Below are 22197 nucleotides of genomic sequence, written 5' to 3'. Positions count from 1 at the left end.
CTATAGCCAGGCAGGCTGGGAATGATGAGTATCTGTGTTTTGATTGAGTGAACTCAAGAAGTCGTCCTGTCCTTCCCTCCCCTGCCTCGTGTCATCCTCCACCAGCTCGTCACATCCCAGGAGAGATGCGAGGGCATAGCCGCAGAATGAACCAGCCAAAAAAATACAATGCATCAAAGGATAAATAAATAAAGGAGAACAAACAAAAGAATAAAAAGGAAAGATGGGGGGAAAGGCAGCTGTGTATGCAGCAAAATCATAATCCCCCCCCTCTCCCTGTGATGTAACTGTGCCTCTCCCAAGCTACTGTAACAATACATTATTAGATTTCAGGTAATTATTCAGATTGATTTAGTATATAAAGTGCAACCACAGAATCAGTGTCTGGCAATGGTTAATCAACAGTAAGCCAAATGTATACTTTGTCGTAAGACCATCTCCTGTGCCAAAAATAGCTGATCTACAATCTCATGGATGGTGCGGGACAACATCGTACGTCAAAGTATAAATTAGGCATTACAAATAACTAAGAGAAAGGAGGGTGCAACAAGAGTAATAGAAGCAGCGGTAGTTGTATTTGAATAAAACAGCTAGTGCATGATTTCGGTCCTCCCGAATCAGAAATAATCTGCTATCAAGATGATAAAATTCTAATTCAAAATGATTAGTGAAGGATTCTGATATACTGTATAGGACACGACAAGGCCTAAGATCTGCCAGAAAATAAATAGGTGATAATAAATGACTGTATGTGAATAAAAAAATATAAAACAAATCTAAGATCTTACCATTTTATTGTTTTGTGGCTTACTGTACCTCAGTATGCATTCCCTGTGTGTGTGTGTGTGTGTGTGTGTGTGTGTGTGTGTGTGTGTGTGTGTGTGTGTGTGTGTGTGTGTGTGTGTGTGTGTGTGTGTCCGTGTGTCTGTGTGTGTGCATTACTTTATACTCGGTGTGTGTATGTGTGTGTGTGTGTGTGTGTGTGTGTGTGTGTGTGTGTGTGTGTGTGTGTGTGTGTGTGTGTGTGTGTGTGTGTGTGTGTGCATTACTTTATACTTGGTGTGTGTGTGTGTGTGTGTGTGTGTGTGTGTGTGTGTGTGTGTGTGTGTGTGTGTGTGTGTGTGTGTGTGTGTGTGTGTGCGTGTGTGCGTGTGTGCGTGTGTGCGTGTGTGTGTGTGTGCATTACTTTATACTCGGTGTGTGTGTATGTGTGTGTGCATTACTTTATACTTGGTGTGTGTGCATTACTTTATACTCGGTGTGTGTGTGTATGTGTGTGTGCATTACTTTATACTCGGTGTGGTGTGTGTGTATGTATGTGTGTGTGCATTACTTTATACTCGGTGTGTGTATGTGTGTGTGCATTACTTTATACTCGGTGTGTGTGTATGTGTGTGTGCATTACTTTATACTCGGTGCAGTTCTATGTCTTTGCCTTTGTGTCTGTGTCTGTATTGTGTTTGTGTATTTGTCCTTTCTGTTATGTGTCCAGCTATTTGGATAAACAGGTGGTTGCTATGGTTACAAGTAAAGGAGGGCGGAACATCGTACGTCAAAGTATAAATTAGGCATTACAAATAACTAAGAGAAAGGAGGGTGCAACAAGAGTAATAGAAGCAGCGGTAGTTGTATTTGAATAAAACAGCTAGTGCATGATTTCGGTCCTCCCGAATCAGAAATAATCTGCTATCAAGATGATAAAATTCTAATTCAAAATGATTAGTGAAGGATTCTGATATACTGTATAGGACACGACAAGGCCTAAGATCTGCCAGAAAATAAATAGGTGATAATAAATAGGGATGTCCGATTTTATCGGCCTACCGATATTATCGGCCGATATTAGCATAAAAATTGATATCGGGAAAATATCGGTATCGGTTTTTGAAAAAAAAAAAGTTTTTTTTTTTTTTTTTTTTTTTTTTGCTTTATAAATAAGTTACAGGAGTTTTTACTGTATATGGTGTGTGTGATATGAAATTTGAGCTTACCCTAATCACAATAATCCCCGCATATATCGGTATCGGTTGATATCGGTATCGGTAATTAAGAGTTGGACAATATCGGTATATCGGTTATCGGTAAAAAAGCCAATATCGGACAACCCTAATAATAAATGACTGTATGTGAATAAAAAAATATAAAACAAATCTAAGATCTTACCATTTTATTGTTTTGTGGCTTACTGTACCTCAGTATGCATTCCCTGTGTGTGTGTGTGTGTGTGTGTGTGTGTGTGTGTGTGTGTGTGTGTGTGTGTGTGTGTGTGTGTGTGTGTGTCCGTGTGTCTGTGTGTGTGCATTACTTTATACTCGGTGTGTGTGTGTGTGTGTGTGTGTGTGTGTGTGTGTGTGTGTGTGTGTGTGTGTGTGTGTGTGTGTGTGTGTGTGTGTGTGTGTGTGCATTACTTTATACTTGGTGTGTGTGTGTGTGTGTGTGTGTGTGTGTGTGTGTGTGTGTGTGTGTGTGTGTGTGTGTGTGTGTGTGTGTGTGTGTGTGTGTGTGTGTGCGTGTGTGCGTGTGTGTGTGTGTGCATTACTTTATACTCGGTGTGTGTGTATGTGTGTGTGCATTACTTTATACTTGGTGTGTGTGCATTACTTTATACTCGGTGTGTGTGTGTATGTGTGTGTGCATTACTTTATACTCGGTGTGGTGTGTGTGTATGTATGTGTGTGTGCATTACTTTATACTCGGTGTGTGTATGTGTGTGTGCATTACTTTATACTCGGTGTGTGTGTATGTGTGTGTGCATTACTTTATACTCGGTGCAGTTCTATGTCTTTGCCTTTGTGTCTGTGTCTGTATTGTGTTTGTGTATTTGTCCTTTCTGTTATGTGTCCAGCTATTTGGATAAACAGGTGGTTGCTATGGTTACAAGTAAAGGAGGGCGGAATGTTATACGCTGTTTGTGATGCAGACTGCAACAGACTCACTGTTGAACTCTCACTGTGGACCTGTGGAGGTGTGTGTGTGTGTGTGTGTGTGTGTGTGTGTGTGTGTGTGTGTGTGTGTGTGTGTGTGTGTGTGTGTGTGTGTGTGTGTGTGTGTCTCTACTTACAGTCTGAATGAGTTCAAGAGTTGCTGTTATACTGTATTGTTACAATGGGCTTATGCTGCTGAGGACTTGTGTGTGTGCGTGAGTGCGTGCATGTGTTTGTGGGCGAATATTATGCATGAGAGAGAGATGAGAGCAGCTACTGCTGTCTGTATTTCTGAAAATCTATGAAATTGCGAGTAATTGCCAGTATTGGCAGTTGTGTGTGTGGGTGTGTGGGTGCGTGTGTGCGTGCGTGCGTGCGTGCGTGCGTGCGTGCGTGCGTGCGTGCGTGCGTGCGTGCGTGCGTGCGTGCGTGCGTGCGTGCGTGCGTGCGTGCGTGCGTGCGTGCGTGCGTGCGTGCGAGAGAGAGAGAGAGAGAGAGAGAGAGAGAGAGAGAGAGAGAGAGAGAGAGAGGCCAAGTGAGTCAAGACTGGACAGCATAATTATGGCATTAGGGCTACGGCACCACAGTAATGAAGGATTTACACAGTTTTACTTGAGAGGCGGCAGACCATGCAGACTGTTTCTTTATTAATACTGGGAATTTGGAATGACAAAAGTAGCCCCAGGAAAGAGATCTTTGTGTGCATGTGACAATATCCATGAGATAGACAGAGAGAGAAGAGAGAGAGAGAGAGAGAGAGAGAGATTAGTCTCAATCCACAAACTCCTCGGGAAAAAGTTCAGGCGGTTAACCGCTACATCTCTGTGATTTCAAGACAGCGTTGTATTATATTACTTTGGTGCAAGCTTTGTCGGCACTTTAACCCATTAAGACCTGAGGCCAATTCTACAAATGTCTTCTAAATCCTAACAGTTTTCTGAAAAAATGATGCTATATCAGTGGTGCTTAAACCTTTTCATGTCAGGGAACCCCAACATTACATATACTTGGCCACGGATCCCTATATATATATATACAGTATATATATATATATATATATATATATATATATATCGTTGTTTAAAAGTGACTATTGATGCTAGGCCAACAAACAGACAGGAAGGGTGCACAATCAGGGCATGTTCAGGTCAGATAATGGTCGGTGCAGGTAGAGGACATCATACACATCCGTAGACTACCTCACATGCTTGGCTAAATTAGCATAGTTCCCATATGCTGCATAATTTTCACCACATCAGGTGGTATATGTGGGTGGGCCAAAAGCAAATGCTGGCAGTCGGAGATGACACATCAGCAACACACAGTCATACACTCACCGATTGCGCACAGCCATTCTCACACACCAACACACACCAGCGCCTGCACCCACCACATGGCCTCATGCCAGGCTGTGTTGGGATGAAATGCCCCCCCCTACCCAATCTCCTAATCAGCCTCCAATCTCCTAATCCACAGCATGTTGATACCCCCTGGAACAAACAGTTTCTGTTGAAGCCAAAAACTCTCAGAGGGCCCCAGCGGAGGGATTCTGCTCTTTGTGTGGAAATCACAGTCTCACTGGAGTCTAATCCATCCTGGAGTGAGACAAACACACACACACACACACACACACACACACACACACACACACACACACACACACACTCACGCATGCACGCACGCATACACATACACATACACATACACACACACTGAGAAGTCCATATTCATCTTAGGGGGAGACATATCAGGTGAGTGTCGTGAAAGCCAGAACATTGATCTCTCTAAAAGCAGACTTATTGCTGCGCTGCATTGCAATTCTTTATTTGTGCTTTTTACATCCAAGTGAGTGTGATACATTTTTATTTGAAATCTATTTGAACTTGTTTTTCATAAATATTGATTATTTGGCAATGTGCACCATTTGACTTAATTCAAGTAAATGTCACATACAATGAAGTAAATAGTTGTTATATCTTGTGGTTATGAATGTTAAATCTTGTGGTTAGCATGGGTGTAAAGTCTCACTTTAGTTGGGCAGTCGGGCTTTAGTTTAAGTCTTCAAATTGTTTATATCCTATTCAGTTACCAACTTATCATACAATTTGCAATCTCAGAACAATGAGATATGTTACACAGAAATGAAATTCAGTCACTTGTGAGGTTGCTGTGTTTTCTGTCAAAATAAATGACTTATTGTTGTTGAATACTTTATAAGTCAAAGAAAATGTAAACAGCATGAAGGTACAGTAAAACATTTAGGCTAAAAAGTGGGTGCTCCCTCTGGTGTTGTGACTGTGGGTGTCACTTACTCTGGAGAGTTAGACAGGCATGTGGGCACTGATCCTCTGAGCATCTTAAATACCAATCCAATCAATGTGAATGCTTTGGCTAATTTTAGGCTCGCTCTTAACAGTGTTGAAAATATTGTAGTGGTAGCGAATCTAGCAATATTCGACCATGATGTATGATCGTGTCTCTGGGTAGATCTCGTGGTAGCAGAAACTCATGTGGGCGGGGTATTTTTCCATAACATCACATCACAAACTAGATTGATTGCATACCGATGAGTGACTTCCATAGGATCATATACGTACGGTACAGTAGCATCGTTTTGGATTGTTACGACATTATAGCTCATAATAATATCCTCTGTGTAGAAAATGAATTTTCCAGCACCTCACTATTGAGCTCCGTTGGTATGACTCTGCCTGTCCCTGGTAGTCACATGTTTCTCCTGCCTCAATGTATTCAGAATCTGCCAACCGTTGAATTTGTCCTTATGCAGGCATCTTGTTGGTGCAATCAGTTACAGTAATATGCACGCAAGAGATGCGCAGATCTACCTACAGTATGTTGCTATACCAGCTTGATAGTCTATCTATACATTGCATATTGCATTATCCAAATTGTAGTTTCTAGCTTCTGTCTATATCTTCATATTTTAGTAAATTGTTTATAAATGTTAAATGTAAATTAATTCTATGTGCAAAGTGTACAAGGCAATAAAAATAATTCAGATTCTGATTTTAACTTGTGCTCAACATCATAAGTCTCCATCCATCTCAATCCTGTCTTTTCGGCTATTTTAGGCAAAGATATTAGGTGTAGAATGAAAAAAAGGCGGGTGCCACTGCATAGACCCCTGCGGGACTCCAGTCAACGAAGTATAGGGTGTAAGTGGTTAAGAAAGATGGAAAAACTTCAAGCTCTCAAGCTCAGTCATGAGCCAAAAGACAAATCTACTCTCCAAATCACATGGCATGATTCAATGTTAGTGCAATGTTCAAGATAAATTCAATCATGCTAAGGGTCAGTCCTGCAGAGTGGAGGCATGCTGTGTTCCATTCCATCTTCCCCTCTGTGAGTGTGTGTGTGTGTGTGTGTGTGTGTGTGTGTGTGTGTGTGTGTGTGTGTGTGTGTGTGTGTGTGTCTCTCTCTCTCTCTCTCCCTCTCTCTCTCTCTCTCTCTCTTCACCCCCACATCCCTTTGTTTTCCTCTAATTTCACCCAGAAATCCCCTCTATTACTGCCTGCTGGAACAGCTGTGGTCTCACTGTGAGTCGCAACAAGCACAACAACAAACTTTGGCCTTCCTTTTTGTAGGGATGGTATGTTTGGTCTTATTACCTCTGCCCAGGAGGTTATGTAATGATTTGCGTCTGTCTGTCTGTCTGTCTGTCTGTGACAAAGATATCTCAAAACGTAATTGCCATGAAATTTGCTGTGCACATCCACACTCCCAAGAGGAAGAAAAAACTAAACAAAAAAGATTTGTAACCATCAGCTCTAACTTTAAAATGAGCAAACTGGGTGGATTTCTATCATGCCTTGGCGGAGGTCTGCACTCTACTGAGTGCATTCTTACCAGTTGATTCTTGTCAACGCAATAGCGTTCTATGCAAGATGCAGTCATGAAACTTTACATGTGTGTAGTTCACATCAAAATGAGTTTGAAGATGAGTGTGGTCCATCATATACTGGCCAGATGATATTTGTTTCCATTAGTATTGCTCCACCATGCTAAAAAGCTTCCAGTGGACATTTCTCAGTAACCGTAATTAAAAAGGGTTTTCAAGGCCTGGACGGCTGGCATAGCGGTTCAGGCACCTAGGCTCACCTAGGTTCTCTCCCCTACTGTAATCTATCACTAAAGGCAGAAAAGGCCAACAAAAACAAAATCTTAAAAAAAGAGAGGAAAAAAAAGCTAGGGTTTTCAACTATGACAGGTAACTCATCAAGAATATTGTTTGTATGTTTTGAGAAGGAATCATTGGTCAAGGAATGAAATTTACCACAGAAAACAGATTGTTACCAGAGCGGAGGGGCAAGCCAGAAACACTTGTCCATCTCTCTCTCTCTCTCTCTCTCTCTCTCTCTCTCTCTCTCTCTCTCTCTCTCTCTCTCTCTCTCTCTCTCTCTCTCTCTCTCTCTCTCTCTCTCTCTCTCTCTCTCTCTCTCTCTCTCTCTGTCAATCTCCGTCTTCTTGGCTCTCTCATATACAGGACATACTAGCTGGCTTGTCATTCTTGTGATCTCTCTTTCTGCAGCTCATTCGTTCTCCCTTGCCGCTGTCACTCGGTCCCACCTCTCTCCCTCCTCTCTCTCTCACGCCCAGCCAGAAAGGTGAATACGTCTTCCACATTTGGCTTCCTCCAGCAGTGCTCTTAAGCAAACTCATTTGGTCTCATTAGGACACAGATCTGCCAAGTGCTCTGTGAGGGAAGGAGGCAGGGAGAAGAGAGGGAGAGGGTAGAGCAACACAATTCCATTCCCAGATTGTTTTCCTTTATTAACCCTGGGTTTTCTGAGTGTATAATGTTGTATATTATTTTATTTACATTACTGTGTCATGCAGCAGAGTGCCATATTCATATAAATAATCTTGTTTTGTTTATTCTATTCAAATCCAGGGATAGGTTCCATTCCCTATTAGCATTACAGTACACCCTTCTCATCAAGCAGTGCTGTATGTAAAACCTTGACCTTATTATAGTGCCTACACACACAAGCACTCCAGCCTAAAGTACTACAGCATTAGGCTACAGTCTCCAGCACCATGCTTATGTTCACATGTTTGCATCCAATAAAATGCAGCTGTGGCACAAACTGTATGTAGAGATATAATACTTACTGCATGCATGTACAGTACAGTTTCTTAGGCTTGTGCACTAATGGCAAATGGCAATCTTTGTATTGTAATTGAATGACTCGAGTGATTCTGACTCCGAGGGGGAATCAACAGGCCAAAAGAACAAGATGGTTCCATCCATGGCTTCGGTAGGAACCAAGCCTCCAAGGATAGTGTGGGTAAAGGAGAGCCCACAGGGAAAGAAGGAATCGATTCAGCCAGCGATATGCCACGGATAGAAGCACTACTTTTAAAATGTACACCGTTAACAGTTGCTAACACAAGCGTAACATTAAATTAGATAAGATAAAGTAAGAGAAAGCTTTCTTGATCCCTTGAGGGAAATTGAGTTATTTAAACAGCCAGGGTTGGAATATAGATGAAGCAACCATAAAAGGAAGACTGATTTAACAGCAGAAGCCAAAAGGCACAATATCAAAATCTTGAATATCGAGCGGTGCTTAACACTGGCATGACTGAGGTTACATTATCCAACACACAGCCTGCAAAACGGTCATTTTGAACAAGAAATCAAGCTCTCCTATTCGTTACTGTCTCACCTCTGTGCTGCAGACTAGCTGACACCTTCTCACCCACACAGTGGGGGGTTCCATTGTCTTCTAAATAGCCATTAACATCTCAATTGCACTCTGCGCAGTCAGTGAGCCCACATAATGTTGTTGTTGTAGGCAGACACAAACATTATAAAATTAGGCTAACTTGTAATGGTAACTGCAGATTCTGTATGTAAAATCTTTATTTAAAAAAAAGCGTATACAACAGCGCGATCTGTAGCGTCACACATTAAACTCTTCAGTGAAACATGGAGCCTATATGAACCACTGAAGCCACTGTCTAATTACGTGACTCCAGGGTTAGGGTTAGGGTTAGATTACGTGATCTCCATTGTGCAAAACACATGGATATCTCTTGACAAACCAATATTATATTATATAATATTCACATTATTGTCTGAGCGTAAAGCTCTCATTCTATCAGCTGTTCACGCTGATGAGAAAGCGTCTCCTCTCCTGTCCCTCTCATCTCCTTGTCAGCGTAACAAGTGAACACATCGCTATATGTTCCACAAATGTGCTCATTCCTGCGCTAAATATCTGATCTACAAACATAAAACAATCGCTGCCTGACGAGCCATATGCTTGTAGATCACATCTGTTGGCACAGCATTTTAAAACAGCGCGATCCAGTAGCAAATACTCTGTACACTGCAGTGAAAGGGTTGCCAAATTTTGCGAGAAAAATAAGCAGTCAGGTCTATGAAAATGTTACTGCATGCATTGTGCCCTAAGAAAACAGTGAGGCATGAAACCATTGCATTGTAAATGGGGTTTATATCCGAGGCAAATTTGCAACCCCAGTCCCTGGTTAGACCTTTCTATATAAATATTTACCTAATAAAAATGATCTACAAAAGGACATGCATGAAGCTCTAATCTAAACAAGTATGAAAATATATTTATATCTGCAAAGTAACTAGTAGCCTAACTAAAGTTTTCAAATAATTGTAGTGGAGTAAAAGTGCAAGATTTGCCTCTGAGTTGTAGTGGAGTAGAAAAGTATTACCATTATAATGTAATTATATATATCATTATAATAATAATAATAATAAATATAGCTGCAAGCAGCAATTAGCGGTTTCGAGAATAATGGCAGACTGGCAGACTGGCAGACTTTGACAGACTGGCAGACTGGCAGACTTTGACAGAGTGGCAGACTGGCAGACTGGCAGACTGTGACAGAGTGGCAGACTGTGACAGACTGTGGCAGACTGGCAGACTGGCAGACTGTGGCAGACTGGCAGACTGGCAGACAGACAGACAGACAGACAGTGACAGAGTGGCAGACTGGCAGACTGTGACAGACTGGCAGACTGGCAGACTGTGACAGAGTGGCAGACAGACAAACAGACAGACTGTGACAGAGTGGCAGAGTGGCAGACTGGCAGACAGACAGACAGTGACAGAGTGGCAGACTGGCAGACTGGCAGACAGACAGACTGTGGCAGACTGGCAGACTGGCAGACAGACAGACAGTGACAGAGTGGCAGACTGGCAGACAGACAGACAGACAGACTGTGACAGAGTGGCAGACTGGCAGACAGACAGACAGACAGTGACAGAGTGGCAGACTGGCAGACAGTGACAGAGTGGCAGACAGACAGACAGACAGACTGTGACAGAGAGACAGTGACAGACTGGCAGACAGACAGACAGTGACAGAGTGGCAGACAGGCAGACTGAGAGAGAGAGAGAGAGAGAGAGAGAGAGAGAGAGAGAGAGAGAGAGAGAGAGAGAGAGAGAGAGAGAGAGAGAGAGAGTGCAAAGTGCACATGTCTGAATTAACAGGGTCATGTTTTGTATAATGCAATTTAAATGTAAACTGTGACGAGTGGGGTTTGAACCGTGGACCTTTGGCACATGAGACTAACACTGTATTGATCAAGCTATTCAATCCACAGCCTTGGTCAGTGAGAAGGGAGAATCCAACAAAACAAAACAAAACAAAAGAGGGAATGAAGTACATCATACATTGAAAACGACTACTCTCAATAAGCGTTTCATTTAACAATTGCATGTTTATTCATTGATACAGTCATGTTGTGTGCAATGCAATTGAGTTGAGGTCTGCATGAGGTGAGATTTGAACCGGCGACCCTCTGGTATCAAGACAGATGATTAAGCCATTGGGCCAACAGACCCGAACTGATGAAAAGGGAGTTCACACACATGACACACTTTCACGCAAATTGCTCAGAAATAGTGGATTTAAATGTTTTTCAAACTGCTCAAAATTGCAGACAATCTAAGGGCGGAGTTTACTGGTTAACAATTGCACATGCATTCATTGATACAGTCATGTTGTGTGCAATGCAATTATAATGAATTCTACATGACGTGGGATTCGAACCAGGAACCCTGTGGTTTCAAGGCAGATGATTAAGCTATTGGGCCAACAGACCTGTACTAGTGAAAAGGGAGTTCACACACATGACACACTTTCACGCAAATTGCTCAGAAATCCTTGGTTTAAATGTTTTTCAAACTGCTCAATATATTTCGGAATGGAAACTAGTGGAAAATAGTCGATCTACAAGCTCACAACGCGTTGCTATCTAAAAAGGTGTGAGATTGTAGATCGGCTATTTTCACAAGAAAGTATGTCATACATAAAAAACAATTACTCTCAAAAGCATTTCGTGTTATTGTCTAAACATTGCACATGTCTGAATTAACAGGGTCATGTTTTGTACAATGCAATTTAAATGTGAACTGTAATAAGTGGGATTCGAACCAGGGACCTTCGGCACATGAGACTCACACTCTACCGGTGGAGCTATCCAATACACAGCCTTAGACAGTGAAAAGGGAGAATCCAACAAAACAAAACAAAAGCGCGAATGAAGTACGTCATACATTGAAAATAACTACTTTCAAGTATGCATTTCTCGTCATCTTTAACAATTGCACATGTATTCATTGATATAGTCATGTTGTGTGCAATGCAATTATAATTAAGTCTACCTGAGGTGGGATTCGAACCGGCTACCCTATGGTTTCAAGGCAGATGATTAAGCGATCAAGCTATTGAACCAACACACCTGAACCTGTGAAAAAGGGCCTCAAACATGTATTTGACACAGTTTCATGCAAATTGCTCAGAAATCCTGGATTTAAATGTTTTTCAAACTGCTCAAAATTGCAGACAATCTAAGGGCAGAGCTTACTGGTCAAAGTGATACATGTGTTCCTCATGAGTCAAGGCACATGTGTAAGCAGGTTTAACGGCTGTCGGCCAAACGAGGCATGACTTTTGCCTGTTTAAAGTTTGCATTTTCAAAAAATTGCTATAGCGCCCCCCTTTGACCAATTGAAGTAAGATTGGTTTCAGTGATACTTGGAAGGACCCTCTACAATATTGCAAAGTGTCAAACAAATGTGAGTCTGCATGTATGTGTTAGGGGCAGATGAAAAATTAAAATAAAGCTGCAATTTTCATTGGCTTATAAAAGCTTAACGTTTTCACTTATGGAAAATCCGCTTGGTTACGTCTGTCGGCATTGGTCCAAAGTTCATGTGTATACAGTTTCGTACAGATTGCTCATAAATCCCAGGAGGAGTAGGATTTTTACTGCTTTTTACTGCTTTTCATAGAATTCGAAATGGTGGGAGATCTAAAGGTCAGAAGTCAAAAGTCAAACCGTGAAAGTTGTTAGGCATGAGGAGACGCATGTGTGTATCGAAGTTTCATGGCTGTAGGTCGAACAGGGCATGAGCTGTACCTGTTCAAAGTTGGCATTTTCAATTGAGTGCTACAACGCCACCCTTTGGCCAATGGTTGTGAGTTTCGGGTTTTCGCCGTTTGGCATAGCCCTCTACCATATTGCCAAATTTCATAAGAAGTGACCAGGCGGTTAGGCCAGAACTGGCAAAAACGGCGGAAGAATAATAATGAAAGTGTAGAGATGTAATAGGGTTCGAAGCCTGATAGGCTCTCGAAACCTAATAATAATAGAAAGACGCCCAAAGTCGCTTATAATAAGCAGACATGGCAACATAGAATAGTTGCGCAGCAGCAAGTCTGCTGTCTACGGGCCGCTCTGTGGGGGGTCTCGAGGTGTAAAGTGCTCTAGGGAGGGGGAGAGAGGGGGAGAGCGATCAATTTAGCCGAAATAAAACGGCTGGGATGGGATACATGGTATGTTTTGTATGGTATGGTTTGAAACATATATTTAGGAAAAGTCATGAAAGGGGAACTTTCTCAGAGCTTCCTGAGAGAAGTTAAGCCACTTTCAATTCTCAAAATCGGTCCCATTGATTGCTTAGTCACGGAAGTGTTAAACGCAGCAGTTGCTCAATGTGTGAAATGTACTTCTGGAATATAATACCATTTAACATGGCCTGCATTTCTGAACAGTACATACAAAATAAAAATCTGTGCATGTAACAGAGGACAGCCTTGGCATGTGAGGAACAAACAATAAGGCTCAGCGGAATTTTCATTGCTAGTAAACAGACTAATTCACTTCTCTTTCTTTTCATGTTTCATGAGTTCTCTGGACTCATGAACCCGAGAGAACTGTAGCATCCCGGGGTGTGCATTGGATGAGGATGGACTTCCCAGCATGCCGCGGGGCACACACTAACAGTTATTGTTCTATTGTTCAGTTATTAGTTGTTATGGGGAATGCGTTATGGGAATAAATGTGTCATGTTGTGTTGTGTCGTTCGTCTAAACATTTGTTTTATGTGTTAATTTGGGGAAAAGCCATGGGCGATAGGTTAGTGGCTGCAAGTTCCCCCTCCCTTCTGTATCCCAGCTTTGAGTTGTGTTCCTACAGAAAGTAATTGTCATGACTTCTTTTTTTCGGATCTGAATCCCACCGGTCGTTACAGACTGTCCACCCCAATTTAACTTGATAAGAACATTGTTCCCAAAGGAAATAACGGACGAACGTCCGTTATTTACATTCTGGTTTTGAGAAACAGCCCTTGTCATCTCTGCTTTGGAGCTTGGGTCTGCTTGATATGCAGTGATACAGACTATTGCTACCTCCTGGTATAGAGAGTTATTTCCTTTCACGCAGGCACAGAACACATATGCAAATCGACCATCAGCCGAGCATCAGCTGTAGTCTTTGCGCTGAGTTCCAATGCAACCATTTTCCTTTTTTCTCCCAATTTTGTCCTTATGCCAATTCCCAATTTTATCGCCACGTATACTCCCTGTCACTGCTAACCCCTACGGTTAGTCATGTGGGAGCGTGTAGACGAGCACACGTCTCGTCCGATAGACACGAAGTCGGCAGCCGCTTCTTTTCCCCTGCCAGTGAGCAGTTTCACCGGGAGGGCGTAAAGGCATGACATACACCCTCTCCCTGTTGAACAGGCAACCTGTGGGAGTTGCTAATGCGGCGACAGTGATTGCTCTCCACGCCCCAGCTTGCCTCCCACAAACACAGCCAATAGGCTCTATGCACAGCAGCCATTTTGGAGAAAAAATTGGGCCTCTTCTTACTTCCTTCACAGCTGTTACCAATGATACTAATGAAGGCTCTGTTCCATTCTGGTCAAACAGAGTCAGGGTGCTGATATTGTGCATGTTGAACCACTAGAAATACTAGTGGTTCTCAAAGTGTGGTCCAGGGACCCTCATGGTTCCTTGAGAGGGTGTAACTCTGAGTGTACAAATGGAACCAAATGGACCCTCCCGGTCCCATTTGTACACTCTCAGAGTTATGGGGGTCCTTGAAATTAAAAAGTTTGAGAACCACTGTGCTACACTAAATGGAACAGAGCCTTCATTAGTGTCATTGGTAACACCTGTGAAGGAAGCAAGGAAGGGGCCCAATTTCTGTCCAGTATGGCTGCTGTGCATAGAGCCTATTGTGGTCGTTGGAGCACACAGCCAAGTCACATGCACCGCAGAGGATTCAAACCCCCAGTCTCCACAATGGTGGGTAGTAACGTTACCCCTGCGACACCCGGATGCCCCCCAATGCGACTGTAACCGGAGAATTTAAGTGACACGATCTGATCAGTCGACGTACAGTAGTTGCCGTTAATTCTTGCAAGTTGGCTTGGAGTGTCAGGGCCTTAAAAGGCCCATATTAACACTAAAGTTCCCTCTCCCACAATACTCTACACCTACAGTAGATCAATTAACTATATGAACTTTAACGTGATACTGATTCACTTACTGTAAGCCAAAGAAAGAGCTGAACTGTTAAGCTTGACAGCAGGTAGGGTGATTTTCAATTATTTCACAGATTTAGTGATCACATAACGTGCTCAATTCCAAATCTCTTATTGGCATGGGGAAGAATTTATTTTTAGAATGCATCTTGGCCATGTGGCTCCACTGGTTGTATAGAAAATGCATGTCTGTATGCGTGCATAACAACGTACATCAATACCCCAGCGTTTCCATCATAATAAAGTGTTAATGCTTTGCCTATTGTCGATAAACACAGACAGTCACAATGACAAAGTGTTTTATTCTCAACTCACATAAGTGGCTACATGCCATGAGGTTCACCATGCACAAAAATTGCATCATAAATTCAATAGGGAATTATGGCTGAACAATAATGATTGGAATTTGTAGAACATTAAAAGAACATGTAGCCTTGCTTGATGTATTCATTTGTATACAATATCAGCACAATGTAGTACACAAGGCTCAGAGTAAATTATAAGCCCATTAAATAGAAGCAAAACTAAAACATTATAGTAAAAGAACATCTACTACCTCACCAAATTAAATTGCTATTTCCTATGCTATCTAGTTGTTTTTGTTCAGGAAAGCTCTGATAGTGGTTCAGATGCTTTGGTGACATGGCGGGTCCCCAAACACCTTTCCCATGAAGTAAAGATGTTCCGGCCCTGCTTTAATGAGAAACACTAAGGACCGTATGTTTTTTTACTTTAATTATCGAGTCTCTGCAATATTAATACTATTTATGTTCATAAATATAAACATCCTATAGCTCTCAGCAATTTCATTATGTATTTAAGTCCTGTCAGAATAATAAGCATGCTTGAAACACAAGACAGTATAAAATATTAAAAACAGTTCTATGGGCCACTTCAGAACGACTGAACCCAAAGGAAGCATTTGAGCACTCAATTTCTTTCAAGGCTTTAATAAGGTGCAAACAAACAAAGATTAAAGGGCTCGATTCACTGCATCTTCTTCAGAGTCTTGTCTTCATTTCAACTCTGAATAGTAAGTCTTTGTTTGTTTGTTCGCACATTATTAAAGGCTTGAAGCAAATGGAGCGCTCCAATCCGTTCTTTTGGGTTCTGTCTTTCAGAAGTGGCCTATAGAACTGTTTTTAAAATTGCGCAGACATAACCATAAACTAGGGTGACCATATTCTGAATCCCCCAAAAAATATGTGTGTGCGTGTGTGTGTGTGTGTGTGTGTGTGTGTGTGTGTGTGTGTGTGTGTGTGTGTGTGTGTGTGTGTGTGTGTGTATATATATATATATATATATATATACACACACACCCCCTTATGGGTCCATTTGGTTTCATTTGTACACTCTCAGAGTTATGGGGGTCCTTGAAATTAAAAAGTTTGAGAACCACTGGTTTAAAGTATGCCTCTTGACTTCTGTATGGATATTCAGCTTTGTAACTAAATCAAATAATATCTCTCTAAAGTCTTAGGCTTATCTTTGAAAAAGAGAGGTAGCCCATTCTTCAACCATTATATCTTTTGCTTTTCCAGGTTGTACAAAATATTCGGTCAATTTAATTTGCAGAAGAGCTCACCTCGCACAGCTGTCTTGTGCTTTGCAGTGTTGATATGGGCTTGCAGGTCTAAAGAACTTTTATTTGCGACGGACACATACGTTTTCAGCTTTGCAGACAATACAATCTGCTGCTCATTGGTCACGACTAAGACGAAAACAGCACTTTTTCTGCATTTCAATGGTGAAATTGCGTTTCGGCATTTTCATTCATTCACAGAGAGCTCAGGCTCAGTGCAGCCACAGCGAACCTTTGCTTTGATCTCTGAGCGAGTAGCACAGGGCAGAGTTGAGTTATGAATTATACACGTTCCGGGGTTAAGAGTGAAAGTCCGCCTCTCAGAGTGTGTTTCCAAACAAACCATTGAACATTGTAAATACACTAGAGGTGCGGGTCGCTACGCGACCCTTCCGTCTAGTCGCTGGCGCGAGGCTCTCGTGTAGTAGGCTGTAGACGTTTTCGACACGTAAACCAAAAGCGAGAGCAGCAGCAGTGTTTGTTTCGAGACGCAAACCGAAAACGAAAGCAAACTGAGAGACGGACACATTTCACCCGTTCATCTATCTATCTATTCACACAGGCTCTTGCAGGACCAGAATGTGCGGCACAGATTGATGAAGCAGGCCGCTCAGCCCAGCGAGACGGCGTTCGCTGCATTCAACCCTCCCAAAGAGTCAGACAGACAGTATTTGGATGGGGGTCGGGGTTGCGGGGGTTGCCATGTCCAGGAGTTGTAAGCGTGAAGTGGCGTGTAATTGGTTAGGGAAAGTGCGTCCGTGGTGTGTTTGCATGAAGCTGGTTGCTTGTTGCTCGCGCGCAATCTGGCAATACTGAACCGTACAAACATTTTCGCGCATGACTGTAGATTCCAATTGTAAGGTAGATATGCTTTAATGGTCTGTGACTGTGATACACAGATACGCACGCAAAACCCAGGACATTTGAAGGAATTTATAAAACCCCCCCGGGCAGGCCGGACAGGCCCCCAAATATATAGGCCCATATATTGCATGACCACGGCCACGTCATTCTGACTCACACTCACATAAACAAACCCGATATGCCCATATATAGGCAGGACCACGGCCACGTCACTCTAACTCAGACATAACCATAAACAAACCCGATACGCCCACATATAGTCATGTCACTATGACTCAGCCATAACCATAAACAAAACACGATATGCCCATATATAGACCCGAGGGAGTGCAGTGCCCACCGTCGCATATGGATATCTACTGTAGTTGTCCAGAACAGGTGATTCAACCTATATGCCTATATAAGGGCATGCCAATATACAGTACAAGGTATGGGCATACTAATGACATCAGGGATCTCCATATATGGGCATAACAGACAGATGGGTAACATAGCTACTCCGACAAAGCCCCCACTACTCAGACATATTGTTCGGATCGGCGGTGCGACGTAGGTGTGAGGGCTGTGTAGCCTGAAATAGCTGCACTGCGACGCGCTGTACTGTAGATCGGCTATTTTCAGAGATTAGCATAACACTCAGAACATGTGCGTGTGTGTGTGTGTGTGTGTGTCTTCCTCACCTGTTTGTAGGAGACATAGACAGGTCTGTTGAAGATGATCCACTCTACCACCTTGGTGCAGGGCGGCGTGGTCAGAGAACCCGTGTAGCGGTAGTAACTTTCCAGGGAGGAGGGCAACAAGTCCTTCAACACAAATGGCTCCAAGAAGGTCTCCTTCTCTGTGGAACAGAACAGGACAGGGCTAAAGCTTTGACGCTAAACCACACTGAAATCAATAAAACACGACACGCTTTATTTCACTCTTAAGTAAAGTGACCCGGGTTTTTGGCACAGTGCCTATACAGTTTCCTAGCCATTGGGTTTGTGAAAGTGATTCTATTTGCATTGTTCCGTGACCTTGTTCAGTAACCACTATTGACACAATTACATTGAATAGCTATAGTTATGTCTTCCTGTTTCCTGGTGTTAACAAAGAATTGCCAACCAAATAACATCATGTTCCCAAACCAGGATGTTAGAATTGTAAGACCAAGAACTGAATAATTTGCTACATACAGTAAAAAATGGGTTTGTACACTTTCTGAGTTAAATTAACTTTACATTTTTTATACTGGGTACTTACTGTTTATGTGCTGCACCCCAACCGAAAAGTCAGTGACACAATAGAAGACACATACTGTGGTGTGTGAGCAGGCAAGACATGATTTAAAAGAGTGAGGCTGAGAGACATAAACAAGTCATAAACAATTTGACGATTGTATGGATAATGTTTCAGCCATTTCTGCTATATACAGTAGCTACTCCACAGATAGACATTGAAGTGTGGGAGGGGGATGCAACACCGCTAATGTAACAGATTCAAACCCATAATGACTGAGGTTTGTGCTTACAGGATGTGAGACTCAACTTGTATGGCCATTAGCTCCTTGAGTAGCTACAGTGCCCCTTTGTTAGTGAAACATATCCAATTACCCTAAGGGCATTCAATGAAAAGAATTAAAGTAGTTTATAATCACAGCGATATGCATCTCAGCGACTACCGTCCATCCCTTTTGTTCAAATGTTGCCCTTGAGGCCTTAGTGGCCTTGGAGAGGATGTGAAACTGTGTTGTGGGCTGTGAGGCTAAATGATGGCTGATGCAAACACAATTTAGAACAAAGGATTAATTTGTTGATAAGGCATGCTTAGAAGCAATGTGCTTCATGTATGCCGTCGTTGATAAAACATCTCTCTGTGCCAATGCCAGAGAGTGGGAGCATCTCAGTTTGGGCGATTGTCATCTCATAACTTTAGGTGTTTTTTTTTTAGCAACCAGGCCTGCCTGAGACACGCTGCTGGCATCTTCGTTGGGCTCCGATCCGCACGAGGCTTCATCCAAACCATTTTGTCAGCAGACTGTTCTTGCCTTAAACAAATCTCACACCCCAAAGACACTCAATCCCAGTAGAGGCAAAAGCCATTTTCTCTTCTATAAAGTCCTGTTTAATGGTGACGGCTCTCCATCAGGCACACTGCGAACAATGTGCAGCTAGCTCACCTGCTGTCCAACGTAACAGCACAACAGAAAGAGTCTGTCCGAAACACTGTGGGGAAATGGGTGTCCAACTGCCAAGAAAACCAGCCAGATTTCCTGGCAAAATCAAGATAGCAGCTGTGTAGAAAATCCCCTCAAATATGCCACAGGAACAAAAGGAGGAGAGATAAATGGTTGCCTCTGCTCCATATTTCTCAATACATAACTAAACTGAAAATCCTATTGAGATGGGGATGAAAAAGGGGAGCTTAGCGTGCTAGCAGTGTGCAGCGGAACCACATCAGATTGAATGTGAAAGGCAGTGCTTTGGGATTAAACCCCCCCATCAGTGACGGCGTGGAAGACACACTGGTGCCGAGCTACAGAGAGACGGAGAGAGAGTGAGAGAAAACGAGAGAGAGAGAGAGAGAGAGAGAGAGAGAGAGAGAGAGAGAGAGAGAGAGAGAGAGAGAGAGAGAAACAAAGAGAGGAAGGACAGGGAGATAGAGGTGCAGAGAATCGCTCTTAGGCATACTTCAATGCCAACAGTTGGCTAGCATGCATGGCACCACAGTAGCGACACAGACTAGTACAGAGGGAGAGACACTTTCTGAGAGAGAGAGAGGGAGAGTATTGCTCTTAGCTAAATTCTTACACTGAGAAAACATTATTTAACTCTGTCTCTGACAGTGCACAAATGTAACCAAATGGACCCATAAGGGTCCATTTGGTTACATTTTGTGCACTACACGGAGTTACAAATGGAGAAATTATCACTGTGTATTTTATCGTGTATGCTACTAGCACCAGGCCAACACGACATCCCAGTAACTGTACGAACCACCGTAAGCTGTTTCACCCGTTAAAAATTAATTGCCAATCAGGGTCACACAGTGCTGAGTCAGTGGAGACTTCAAAGCCACCGCCAGGCTCTTGAATTAATGGACTTGTAATTTGTGCCGGCGAGGAGGAGGGGAGTTCATTTTAATGCCGCGATACGAGTGCGGTGGGAGCAGCGACGCTCGAGTGGGCAAACAGGGGAGAAATGACACCGTGCTGACACAAGGGCCCCGTGTAAATATACATCTAAATGCAAAAGCTAGACAATGACAACACGGCAAGCGGTGCCGTCTGTGTGCATATTAAACAGCCTTTCTATGCGCTGTGCGTTTTTCCTCCAAAGAACTTCCACGGAGATGCTTCTCTCCCAGAAGAAGTGATTGCCATGCTGAATGCACTTTTGTGCAACTGTTCCATAAATTCTTTCCCAAGTTTTGGTCTCTCGTGTTTTCTCTTTTCCAGTCTACACGAGACACCTTCACTGGCTTGAATTAATTGCAGATTTCTTACTTGATTTTTTTTCCTGTTTTATTTTGTATTCCTCTCGTGTGGCTGAGCTGGGCCAATACAGACAGGAATGTAAACCCATGGAAACACCCCTACTTATCACCACTGCCAGGCAGAAACCTTGTATCTCCATATGTTTTTTTTATACTTTATACACACAAAAGTGGCACTAAAGTGGTACAAAGGATCTACAGCCGATTTGAGCTTGTAGATTGGCTATTTTTTCAAAAAAAAAGAGGAAATCTTGACCTACAATAATATGCCCAAAATAGGGACACCAGGTGGAAAGTGGTAAAGTCTGTGGGCTTTATAAAATGTGACTAAATATTAACTACATTGGATCCATCGAAACACAGGATATTTCTTTCCATATCCTGAAAAGTAACGGTTTTGGATACGAGGTTTCCGCCCGACAGCGATGATATCCTCTGTTGACTGAAGCTGGAGACGGGAGGATTCTGTATACGGGAATGGCTCTCAAATCCGCTCCTCAGGGACGCCTGGTGCTGCTAGCTTTCCATCCTACCGAGAAGAGAACCACCGCTGCACAGCATACTGTACAATCCACAAGCAAACAAGATGGTGACATTTGGATGCATCGATGCACAGCCGTGTACGTCATTCTTCCTAAGAACATTGATCTTCCATGTATGTTTCAGAGCTTACTGTACAGCCTGTAAAGGTTGTTTTCTTAAAACAAATGCTCTTTTGATCTACAAAGGCCCCACACGTGGACCAGAAAACAACAACAAAAAAACATATTTGATGTAAAGGTGGAGGAAGTGGACCCGAACAACAGAAATCCAAGCATTGACATAACATCAATGCATACAAAACTGGTTATGTTTTCGGAAACAGGTTTCAAGGGGAACTGACATTTTGATGGTGACAGACTTACATACTTAACATATCTTTGCCTAGACGGGTGTCTTGTTTACAAATGTTACTCGATGTTGTGTGCATATTCAGGAGGCAAAACCACTGTGACTTAATCACGCACAGCTACAGTAGTCTACTAGAGCAGTGGTTCTCAACCTTTTCAGGCTGTGACCCCCCCAAAATAATCAAATTTGAACTGGGGACCACCCACCCTGACAAGCACTTGGAATTGACGGAGTTGAGGCATTCAATTTTGTTTGACTCGGTTCCACAGATAAATATGGTGAAATAGCAGATCTACAAGCTCACAACGCCTCGCAACTTGTAGATAGGCTATTTTCAAAAATGTTGGTTCTTTCTCATATCATTTGACAATTTGGCCAATGTTTGACCAGTTTTTAAAAGTATAGTTTGTTGATTGCTTTTGATGCAGTAATGGTCTTTTTTTTAGGTATTAAAAGGTCTTATTGTCACTTCACTGTCATCTGGGGACCCCCCCAAAAGCACGTGGGGACCCCGCTGGGAGTCCCGACCCACAGGTTGAGAACCACTGTGCTAGAGCAGCAAGCTGCAGTGCATGATCACGTGACCTCAAGTAAGTCTGACTCAGTAAAGTCTGTCAAA

The 22197-nt window shown here is 42.7% G+C and overlaps 1 protein-coding gene across 4 annotated transcripts in view; it reads right to left on the bottom strand.

Annotated features, from left to right (window-relative positions):
* The window catches only part of LOC311049616 (receptor-type tyrosine-protein phosphatase gamma-like), a 396229-nt gene that overhangs the window by 78632 nt on the left and 295400 nt on the right, over nt 1–22197 (bottom strand). For all 4 annotated transcript variants that reach the window (XM_084063299.1, XM_084063300.1, XM_084063301.1 and 1 more), the window contains exon 7: nt 17894–18051. In XM_084063299.1, coding sequence (XP_083919425.1) covers nt 17894–18051 — 158 coding nt within the window. The remainder of the gene's footprint in view (nt 1–17893; nt 18052–22197) is intronic.

This window comes from Gymnoscopelus microlampas, assembly GCF_963454915.1.
Source record: "Gymnoscopelus microlampas genome assembly, chromosome: 7".
In the NCBI taxonomy this organism is placed as follows: domain Eukaryota; kingdom Metazoa; phylum Chordata; class Actinopteri; order Myctophiformes; family Myctophidae; genus Gymnoscopelus; species Gymnoscopelus microlampas.
The sequence above is the reverse complement of the archived record's forward strand: the minus strand, read 5'-3'. Positions and strand labels throughout refer to the sequence as shown.